General features: G+C 37.2%; 2 protein-coding genes across 2 annotated transcripts; one reads left to right on the forward strand and one right to left on the reverse strand.

Annotated features, from left to right (window-relative positions):
* Positions 1-3051: 3051 nt before the first annotated feature.
* Positions 3052-6265, forward strand: LOC103413939 (protein AGENET DOMAIN (AGD)-CONTAINING P1-like). Its single transcript, XM_070809487.1, has 3 exons — positions 3052-3258; positions 4074-4499; positions 5872-6265. The coding sequence occupies exons 1-3, from the start codon at positions 3163-3165 to the stop codon at positions 5890-5892; spliced, it is 543 nt and encodes a 180-aa protein (XP_070665588.1). The 5' UTR covers positions 3052-3162; the 3' UTR covers positions 5893-6265.
* A 1712-nt stretch (positions 6266-7977) lies between these two features.
* Positions 7978-8990, reverse strand: LOC139189984 (uncharacterized). The gene has a single exon (XM_070809488.1). It carries the CDS (start codon positions 8648-8650, stop codon positions 8150-8152), a length of 501 nt encoding a protein of 166 aa, XP_070665589.1. The 5' UTR covers positions 8651-8990; the 3' UTR covers positions 7978-8149.
* Between the last annotated feature and the right edge of the window lie 3006 nt (positions 8991-11996).

The following is an 11996-nucleotide window of genomic DNA, read 5'->3' on the forward strand; positions in this document are numbered from 1 at the left end:
AAATTTTATTTGAACACATTTAACCTCTTTCTACACCTAACTTATTCTCTACACCCATATTATTTTTAATTAAAGAACTAATATATCTTGATGGTAATTATGCAATAGGGTGAAAAAGATAATAAATATTTAAAATTTAAATTGGACGTAGAAAGAGGTGACATAGTTTAAATAAAATTTCTCAATATTAATTTGTTAATGAACTGACTTTCATAATCTAAATATTTCTTAATATTTAAAAAATAAAACAATTGAAAAATAAATAATAAAAGGAAGAAGTGGGAGGAGGGGTGGTTTCTAGCTGCCACCTCCGACCCACGGGTTAGCCTCCATTACACTTGACTCTCCTCCTCCTGGATTTCCATGATGTTTGGATACGGGGCTCATGGATATGGAGGTGTGAAGCTTCCGAGGCATTCACACCGGGACCAAGATCAACCCCGAGGTCTTCATATCTGCTTCCGGCAAAGAGGAGATTCGTTTTGTTATTCTATCTAATAGAAGGAAAACAGTATAAGGAGCATCATGTGCAGAACAATCACTAGAAATGAGCGAAGCTTCGATCATCACAATCAAAGAACATAACGAAAGATGATCCTCGAAAATCCTTCTTCCCCGAGGACACCATCTCACCGAGGGGAAAAACGAACCACGAGAGTTCTTTGTTGACAGCTCCGGCAAACCTGCAACGTTATCCAAGAAGAACAAACATTAGCAGCAAGAAATCTGAAACAAAAAGAAACCAACTATACAATATCAATTTAATTTAAAGAATTGCATTGTCATCTCACTGCACCCCATTAAGTTTTCTCCATTGCGAGCCTCTGTCAGATTCTAATTTCTTACGACACAGCACCCGAGCTCATTGCAGCAAGAGTTTCTTAGGACTTGGCTCACAATTTTTGTTAAGTTAATTGTTGCTCGACGTTGCAATATCTAGCATGTTGCATGTAAAATCATATCAAAGTTTTGCTGATAAACGTTACATGTCTTCAGATTCAGAAACACACTCGGATCATTTCATTTAGATGTGTTTCTCGAACTCCCAATTGATCCTTTTGTCCAACAGCACATGCGCGAGCAGCACGACTGCTGTTCTTCATCTCTTGGTTGTAGTATTTCCAGTTCTCGGTAGAAACGGAGAAGTTCTAAAGTACTGAACTAGCATTAACAAGGTGAAAAAAAATGTTCTAACCAACTTCGGTCTGTAATGCCAATCTGCTATCAGAAATCGTCGCAAGAGCAGGATCCCTGCTTAAAGTGGTGAAAGAGGTGCCGATCCCTCACCACAATATATCACGAGCAAAAGCCTTTGATATCAACTTAGCTGCCATGTGACAATCATTACACATTCGCAAATTCTTCATTATTCGTATAGATGATGAGTGGACTGATAGCCATAAGCCCAAAGGCAATCGCGAGTTTCTCACTATGCCTGGAAGGAGCGGTTTCCTTCTCTCCTTCATCAATGTCAGAGGAAACCTCATCCGTATCTGCTGCGTAACCTTCCTTCTTCAATCTCTTAGCTATTTCATCTAAAGTAGCGTCAATCTCTTTTATTCGAAGGTGTTTCTTATCTCCTGCTAGAAATTCATGAACTACACCATCTGTTTCAATCATGATCAAGGTTCTAAAAAACGCTAGGCGGATTTAGGTAAATTTATTGTATATCTTGTAAACAAATACATATTGACACTTACAAAAAATTATAATTGTATGAAATTCATGGATAAGATAATAAAAGAATGATAAAATGCAAAAAGAGTATCCAACAAGTCCAAAATTTAAAAACACGTTAAGCATATATGTCATATAACCATAATGAGGAGTATAAGGAAAATATGAGGAAAATAAGGAAATTTAGTAATGTAAGATACTTATCTTTAGCATCCCAAAATTTAAGTTGGTACACAACACACTTATTCTATAAAATTTACAAAATTTCAAGGTATAATTAGAACTTAGACTTTAAACAAATTTAAAAAAAAAAAAAAAACCACCCAACCACCTAGCACCGCCTAGCCCGCCTAGAGCCACCCTGATTTTTCCAGCCGTTTTGCACAAAATCACCTCGGTTCCAAGGCGCCTAGCGCCTAGGGTGTTTTTTAGAACAGTGATCATGCTACAACCCGGGTCTTTACCACCCCATGGTGCATCATTATTCCCCTAACCTCATGAACATCATCCCATTTACCTTTTGAAGCACATATATCGGATAACAATACGTGGAACCCGTCATGGTCAGGCTCAAGCTCAATAAGCTTTCTTCCTATCCTCTCTCGCTCCGATCATGGTCTCTGTGTTTCTTACAGGCCCCTAGTAAGGCACCCCAAGTAGCAACATCCGGTATCATAAGCATACTCTCAATGAGTTCCTCTGCCTCCTTGAGCATACCGCACGTCCCAAAGGATCAACCGTGCATCCGTAATGCTTAACATTTGCGTTCTTTCGTGTCCTTGGACCATAGAATCAATATGTCGACCCCCTCATCTACTGACCCCATGTTTCGACAAGCTCCAAGAACTCCCATAAAGGTTATCTCATCATCTCTGAAAATGTTTCAAGTGGCTTCTCCACCAAGCCATTCATCGCCAACCCAAGAATAAGAGCATTCCAAGAAGAAACTCCCCTTTCTGCAGTCCCCTCGAAAACTTCCAATGCGTTTTCCACGCACCCACATTTCATGTACATGTTTAAGGGTTGTACCCAAAAAGGCATTGATCTTAAGGCCATATTTCCCTATGTAAGAAAGTTTAAATAACCTGCTATGAAATGATAATACGTGATAGATTTGTAACATCCTAAATTTGGAATATTTGTAGTGTTTTATATCAATAATACAAAGATATATGTTAATTTTGTTTTCATATGCTCGCATTATTTACACGAGATGCCAATATGTCAGACAAGTTATTATCCCAAGAAAAAATGCTAACAAGATTTTCTTAAAAACGAAAATTCTTTATAAATTCGCTAATACTTCACAATTTATCGTGAATTTTTATGTCAATATATACCAATATATGAGCTGGCAGAAACACTACTTATAGACTCTCGTATCGCAAAATTGGCACGATATAGGAAGCTGAAAGTGAAAAGGCTTGACACTGACCATTTTCCTACTCTTTGAAATTAAGCATCAACCCAGAGGACCCCAGAAGAATGCCTCGGAAACGCAGAGACAAACCCGATCCGAATTTCGACACGCGATCCCCCGGCAAGAAACGGGCGGTTCCTCTGGAAGAAAATGGAGGAGAGGTCAGAAAATCTTTTCAGTTCTGGATTTTTTTTTTTTTCTTTTGTGGAGTTATTTTCTAGGCTATGCTGCATGCTGGTATCATCTGTTTGGGTTGAAAGAAAATGGCCCAAATAATGTAATTTCCTTTTATTTGTTGGAAATTTAGTTACAACTCAAATTTCTTGTTTCCTTCTTTCATTGTTCTGGAGTTTTTAATTTTATTTTTTGTATTTGTATCTTGAAGTTTGAGTGTATGATTTTTCAGTGTTTTCATTGATCAATTGTAAAAAGTAAAAGATGAAAAATTGAAGCAAAATGTATGTATATATAGCTAGAAATAAGTGGGATTCGGGTTCTTGAGCTCTAGTTTGATCAAATGTGGTAATGTGTGGGTAAAAGATTGCAAGGGATTTCTTGAATTGTGATCACTGAGTAGCAGTGTAGCACCCAAGCACCATGCACCCGATTTCGAATCTTCCTCCTGTGGATTAAGAATAGACTAGTTTAAAGTATTGCTTTGTCAAAAAGAAGAAGAATTGAGGTTTCGATTATTTGCTACATTAAAAACATTTCGTCTTAATAAAACGGCAAGTGGTGTCTAGAGGTTTTAAGATTTGAAGCTTCAGTGCATCAATTTGGATGGTTATGAGTCGAAAGAGTAAATAGAATGATAAAAGTTTCGTTCTTTGGTGGATTTTCGATGCCAATTTTGGTCTGCTAGCCTTTGGCTGTAAAGAGTGTCGATTTTATGGGGGACGTTCTTTTTACTGGTGGCCGTTTTCTATCTCATTTGTGTTTAGTTCACAATTGACGTGTTAAGATTTTTGAATTGCAGAAAGTGCCAATTGTAACTCACGAGAAATTTACCAAGGGAATGCTGGTTGAGGTTTGCAGTGATGAAGATGGTTTCCTTGGTGCTTGGTTTGCTGCAACCATAGTGGAAGCGGTGGGGAATGACAAGTTCCTCATTGAGTACCAGAGCCTGAGGACTGAAGATAATTCAGCATTTCTGAGAGAAGAGATTGATACCCTGCACATACGACCTAATCCGCCGGAAACTGCTTTTGAGCATTTCAGTTTGCTTCAAGAGGTTGATGCTTTGTACAATGATGGCTGGTGGGTGGGTGTGATCTCGAAAGTTCTTAGTGGCTCAAGGTACATAGTCTACTTCAGGAGCACCTATGAAGAAATCGAATTTCAGCAATCTGAGTTGAGGCTTCATCAGGACTGGATTGGTGGAAAATGGGTTATGCCTTCTCGGGTATGAATCTATCCCTATCTATTTTCAGCCAATACTCTTATTGCCGAGAGAAACTTACATTGAAGATGCTACTCTAGCGGCATCTGAAGCCAATCAGCACTTCTTCCCATTTTAACCTTCCTACATGACAATGTGTGATTGCTTGAGATACTGCCTTAGTAGCATCCCCATTCCATGGAAGATCTTCTCCTTATTGATACCAGAGTTTTACGTTGTTTGGTTGTTTAATGGGTTGTCTGCAGAACTGAATCCTGGCCTCAGTGGCCTGGCAACTGAGCTGCACGGACACTCCAATATACTGCCATGTCAAGTGTCGGGCATGCAGAAGGACACAACTCAAGTAGGATACAGAAAAATATGTGTCCGACATGCCACATGGAGTGTCCTAGTTTGTAGAAATTTTCTGTGTCTTCGTGTTGTGTCGTGTCATATCCTGTTTTTGTGCAACTTAACCAGCCAAGCCATGTGCAATGTTCTTGACATTGAAGTATTAAGTAGAAGTTTTACCACTTCCCAATATGTAGGGGAAATAGTAATATAGATCATAAAACTTGGATATTCTTTAGAATCTAATTAGTTTCTCAAGTTCTTTCCTAACCGTTTTACATGAGATCCACTTTATTGGAGAGTCCATGTGGATCCTCCCTTCTCTTGTGGAGTAGAATTTCCTGCACCTAGAGATGTCACGTTAGCGGTATCACAAGCTAATTGCACTGCCATGTGGTTTGACTCTCACATGACAGTGCATGATTCGGTTAGGAAACTACCGCCGTGGCATCCCAGGTGTATGTACGTTTCTCACCCTCATGTAAATCAGTAAGAGATTTGGGAAAATGGTTGAATTCTACTTCTGTAGCATCTTCCAAAACACTTTTACCAACCTGAAAATTATAAGAAAGTGAAGGCACATGTCCACAGTTATCACACTACATTTTTAGCTAAACAAACTGTGGTCCAGGTCTCAAAGTTTTGCTCCTATACTACTCATTTTTTTCAAGGAAAGTGTATTGTTACTGAAAAATAGAAGGAAATGCATGATATTTAAAAGCTTAACTTCTATAAGCGTGCATGAAAGTTGGTTCAAACTTACCCTATCATTCGATGTTTCAAGCTAAGTGATGCATCACAGCCCTGTTTCCATTATGTAAATCATATTGATCCCCCTTTTTGCTAAACTTGGAGCCCTTTACCTAAATATCAATATTTAAGAGATGCAGCTCCACCTGCCACCCGAAAACTACTCCATCTTTCATGGGTGCGGTTTCAGCATCGAATGCTGATGATAGTAATGGCTGACTATGAGCACGGTCAAATATATCTATTTGTCGTTGGATCTTTGACTAATTGTTGGCTGATTGTGTATTCTTGACAGGCTTTAAAGACTAATCACTGATTAGGGGTGAAAACGAAAGATTTCCCGAGACCAGTTGGAGAATCAGCTACTAAATGGTTCCTTGGTGGTTGATTGCATTCCATCTCAAGACCTGGACTTGTTATATATGGTAGTGGAGGTTAGGTTTCCTGTCTTATGCCTTAACATTTGTAATATCTAGTGATCATTTTGCCTCAAAAAAGTTAATCTTAGACCTTCTAATCAAGCAACCTTGAACTTACTCTAATCAATCGACCTTGAACTTGTGAAACCATAGTCGGAACTGTAAAATATTTTTACCGGCTATCGGAATTTGGCAGAATGTATTTTCCGTTTACCGGATCAGTTGTTCTAGCTTTGTTTTTTGCATATGAGAACGGCTTGGTGTTGCCTCCTTGTTGTTTTTATTACAAGCAGTATTACTACTATAAGTTGCACTAAGAGGAGCGGGGAGAGTTTGAAACTGGGATGCAATAGGTGGAAGAGGAATGACTTATCCGAATGCGTTATCCACCAAGACAATCCACGACTTGTTGCGTCCTTGTCTTTAACTTTTGTGGCAAGTGTAGAGTCGGTCGGAACTTTATTTTGGATGAGTCCTGGTATCCCCGCACGTAGGCGATGACTAATCCCTCGAGCCGGGTCGGACCCCATTCGGAGGGCAATGCTGAATTCTCCATTCACAAGACTCGAACTCAAGCTCTTGCTTAAGAGGAACAAGCTCATTACCACTTGAACCACCAAGCATTGGCAGTCGGTTGGAACTTTCCTTTATTGTGGTTACATGCATGTCTGCCTATGAATTTATTGAACTGCAATTTGTTACCAGGCATTGAATGGGTAACTGGTTAAAGGTAAAGTGGTTTTTTATTTTTTATTTTATTTTTTCGCAAAAGGTAAAGTGGTTAAGTCAACAGAATTAGTCCTCGCAGTCTTTTTGCAAGCAGTCTCTACTTAGGAAAGTTTTCACTTTAGTGGTTGTTAACTTAAACTTTTGATTGAAGGTCGCAAGGTATTTATGCTAACTAATTTGCAAAACAACAACAAAATCTTCTCTCACTAAGTAAGGTCAGTTATATGCATCTTAAAACACTATAGCACTCTATTTTGGATCAAGTATTCCGTTAACTCCAAGTTCTCATATCTTTTCTTAAAGTCTCTTTCCAAGTCTTCTTAGGTTTTCTTCTACCCTTTTTAACTTGACCTCCGTGTCATAGTTGCATCTTTTAACCGGAGCATATGTAGATCTTCAATTCACATGTCCACCCAACCCCTTTAATTAATTAGCAAAAGACTTAATAAAAGATGTATACTTGTGCTTGATTATAAAGGAGCAGGTTGTTGGGCATGGAATAAATAGAGATAGGCAGGGAAAAAAGAGTAATAGTATTTATACATTGTTTTTATATCACATTTGTATACCATCTTAGGTGCCATCTGATGTGGATGACCACATCATTTGAAAAATTTGCAAAACCCAAGGAAATGAAAGAGCAAGACTCCTCGTATACTACAATCATAATTTAATTAACTAGTTTTTCTTAATTATTAATTTATTAAATAATAAACTAAATTTAAAAATCTGATTAATTCAAATGATGTGGCTGTCCACATCAAATGTCACCCATGAAAATGTGGTACAAAAACATGATATGAATAGCATTATTCGGAAAAAAAAAAATAAGTACGGAAATTATTTCTCTACCTTAAAAGTGACTTAGCCATAAAGTTGAAGCAATAGGCGTTTATTTTCAAGATTTCTTTCATAAATACCAATAATAAAAAGGAAAGAAATAGAACCAATAACTGGAGAGGTCAATTGACAAAAACACCGTTATCTTTGTGCGTGGTGAGGTCAATTGATGAAAGAGAGAGCGTCGCAACTCGCAAGGCGTCGGTTGATCAGTTAATCAAAGCAGTGACGTCGGTTGATCAAAACAGGGCGTCGTGAGATGAGTTGATCAAAACAGTATGCGTTGTAAGGTCAGTTGATTAAAACAGTACATCACCTAGATTGCAAGTATAATTTAAATAAATTAGAACAATTTAAAATATCGTATTAAAACACTAAAACTTCATGTGATCATACTAAATAAAACAAAGAAATTGTTCATAGAAAAACACTAAATTTTATTTCATTACTAGTAAAAGGACTTTCATGCAAACAAGAACAACATAACCACAACAAAAAATGCAAGAAACCCTACAAATCCCAAAGACCCAAAAGCCTTCCCATTCAGCTACAAATTCTTGCACCCATAATCTTCCGCCTCATCCCTCAAACCTCCACAACTCCCTTGGCCTCCTCCTTCACCTCCTTCTTCTCCTTCCCGTCCTTCCCACAAGCACTTTCCTCAACCTCAAAAGCACTTACAGGAAAAGTCCTAAACAAACCAGAAGGGGTCTTGAAGGTGATCTTCCCAGTTGGAGGGTCATCAGTGTAAATGTCACTCAGCTGCACCCAAATCAAAAGCTCCTTGGTCTTCACCCCTGTCAGCTTCTTGATCTTGCCCTTCTCAACAACGGCCGTGACCTCAGGGGCATAACTGACCAACTTCCCAATCTTCTCAAACTTGTGGGTGCAGCTCTTCTTTTGCTTGAGCCACACAAAGCCGGTTTCTCTCACGATCCCGCACTCCTCGATGTCTTTGAGGGGCAGAAGGCCATTGGGGAGGCAGATTTCTGAGAGAAGCTCCTTTGATTTCTGTTGGCAGATTTCATCTCCATGGTAGAGCTCGTCTGCCTTGGACTTGATCTCTGCTGTGATGAGAGAAGACATTTTGGTTTTTTGATCTGCTTCTTTTCAATTTCTGGAGGTTTTTTTATTTTTTATTTTTTGTTGGGTTTTTTTGGGTTTTCTGGGAAGTGGAAAATGTGTGGGTGGGGATGTTGAAGAGGGAAGTGATGGGGTTTATGTAGTTGTGGAGTAGATACTTTGCCCTTGTAGGGGGTTTAAATTACCAAAATACCATTGGACTTTCGCCCCTGTATGTCTTCAATATTTGCAAGATGTGCCATTTTGTTGTTGGGGCAAATTGCAGATCAGTAGTCCACACGTTTGTTATGCGTTCAATTCATAGCGCTGGTGAATCATACGATAATGACAAAGGCATACTGAAATGACTGAATTTTTTATGTTAATTCTTTACAAATATTTTGGTAAATGTTCATGTATACTATAACGGGGTAATCATGTCAATTAAGTATCAAACTAACAACTATAATTTGTTTACTTATTTCAGATGTGTATGTCACGATTGAGTACCATTTTGATTATTGATGAATCTTGCAATCACAAAATAAGTGGGCCTCACATTAAATCCTATTATCACGTACATGAACAACCAAATATCAAATCACGGAGAAAATGTATATCTCACATCTGAACAATCAGGTATCAGTCCAATTCATAATGTCTTGACATTTCTAGAAAAGAAAGGTGGCTCTCAAAAAAATGTCGACTCCCAGAGACAATTATCACCAAACCAAAAGATGATTGAGTTGAATTAAGACAAACCCAACTGAATTCAATAAACATGGGCAGCCTGTAATTTGGGTGAAAGTTAGGGCCATTGAAGACCTCATGATGCAAACGTTTACGGTACGGTTCGGAGGACCTACGGCGAAATTACTAACAAATCTCCACGTGCGTTGTGGATGGGGAACGATAACCTACACCACCTCACCTATATTCCCCTTAACTCACCGCCCCTCACCCCCACCTCCTTCTACTTCAATTTTGCTGCTACCTCCCAACTAACCAATTCCTCACTTGACATGTAAAGAGCTAGGGATTATTATATACAACAAAAATTGAGGGAAGAAATGTAATAGTTTGAGAAGTGCTTTTAGATAAAATGTTTTCAAGTTTTAGAAGCACTTAATGTGCTTTCTGCAAGAAGTGGATTAACTTACTCTTTTACTAAGATTGGTTTCAAAACCATTTTCTTTAAAAGTGTTTTCAGTCATTTAAAAGCACTTTCTGAACGAGCCCGTAGTTTACATGCATCTACTAATATAGCACATCTCATATATCAATTATTTTTCAATATAAAAAATTAAAAACATAGGCATTTAGAAAATGAAGTTACAATCTTAAGGAATTTGAACTTACGAATTTTTTTCAATATTGGGATATAAATTTTCTTAAATTAATTTTTTGTTGAGCAGGAAATTCGAATTTAGATTCAGAGAGGTAAAACACATTAGCTATAATCAACCTGGATATGCTCACGTTTGACACTGGACTAAGAATTAGTTGGTGACGATCCAAAAATGAGGCAACTTAGAAAGTGAAGTTTACAGTCTATTCCATGAGGAAAAGGTCTGCAAATTCCACATTTTGTAAAATTATTACTTAAACAAAACTTTGGAGAAACTTGTAAACTTGGTTTACCCAAAATGGTCAATGCCCCATCTCTATACATTTTCTTAGCCTACACGGTTTCTTCCTTTAAGTTAAATCACAGCCTAGGATGTTCCAATGATATGAGTTAAGTTTTCTTAATTTGTAAGATTTTATTTTTGGAAGTTTTGGCATACTTTGTAATTTCGAATTTGTTTCGCGTTACATTTTGTTTCAAGCACACATTTTTGCTATTTTGACGAGAGTTAGTTCAAACTTCAAAGCCAATAGTTGTTCGGGAAAAAAACAAACGAACAAACAAATCTTGTTTCTAGCTTGACTACAAGAGAAATGTAAATGATATTGTGTAATATATTACGGAGAGTGTTATTCACATACCTATTTTTACCTCTCATATTCACTTGTTAATTTTTTGCGATTGATTTTTTTTGCATAGAAAAGTCGGGTCCAAGGAAGTCGATAGACAAAAATAGAAAATGTACTCTACTAAATTTTTAGAAGTTTAGAGGAAGATTGGCTACTCTCCCTAGTCACTACCACCGCTAGAGTATAACCATAATCTCAAGCCGGAAAAAATGCATTTTACTAGTTGGTTATTATTTTATAACTCAATCATGTTGGATCCATGAACCTGCTGTTGTGAAGTGCATGAGTTAAAAATCACATCAAGAAAATGTTATCATCATTCACGGAAAGTTTGGTAAAGATAACGTTTTTCTTTTTTTTAATGTCAAAACATTTATACTTTAAATTGAATATTTTTTAAATATTTTTTAGAAATAAAGACAATTTTATCGGATGTCCCCGAAGTTACAGATTTTTAGTGTCCCTATAACAAGGGGTGGAATAATATATGTAATTATACAATTAGAGATACACTTAAAAAAAAAAATTTCTCCAATTTTATAATAACAAGTAGCATACCATTCCGTATTCCGAGCACACTGAAAAATCTCTCAGTCGAAGGGACTAGAAATGAGGACAATGGAGAAGAAATTTTTTAATATGGACTGATTGCGTATAATCATGGTCTCACAACATAAATTAGCCCTCATCATCTAACTTGCACTAACTTTCCAGTAAATAATAAGAATTACTAGTAAATTTGAGCGTATCCAAATTAGCTAGAGTAACAGACGACATATCCACTTGTACTCAAGTTTTATCCCTTTCCTCTCTACCTATGCCTTGTAAAGGGCGAACCAAAGCCAATAAAGCTTCCCATTTTACAAGAATCATGAGAGAAAAAAGTGTTTATCGTCCACAACCTTACTCTTACTTTGAAATCATTGTTTCATAATTTAGATTAAATTTAAATATCCCTATCTGAAAAACACCTAGTGCAACCATCAATGGAGCATAAAAGTCTAAAAGTCGTACTCAGTGCACAAGCATAAAAGTCTAAAAGTCTAAAGCCCAAACTATATTATAGTTGACTGTAGTACTCAAGCATTTAAATGCACATTGAATGAATTGGACAATTGCCTTGAATCAATGGACTTTTCAGTTGGTCAACTCCTCCAAGCAACTTTTATTAAAAACGAGTGGGACATAAAGATTTGGGATTAGGTTTGGCATGTGCCATAAAGATTTATGCATTGAATTCCAACAGAGACAATATATAGCTGGTAGCATTATTGGTTCAAGCAAATGTAAATTACGCGAGTTGGTTAGGGCAATACGTTCGTCATCTTACACACAAGTTTGAATTCTTTGCTCTTCAATAAATTAGAGTAGTTTAAAATATCACTTTGTCATC

The sequence above is a fragment of the Malus domestica genome, chromosome 12, assembly GCF_042453785.1.
Source record: "Malus domestica chromosome 12, GDT2T_hap1".
Classification (NCBI taxonomy): domain Eukaryota; kingdom Viridiplantae; phylum Streptophyta; class Magnoliopsida; order Rosales; family Rosaceae; genus Malus; species Malus domestica.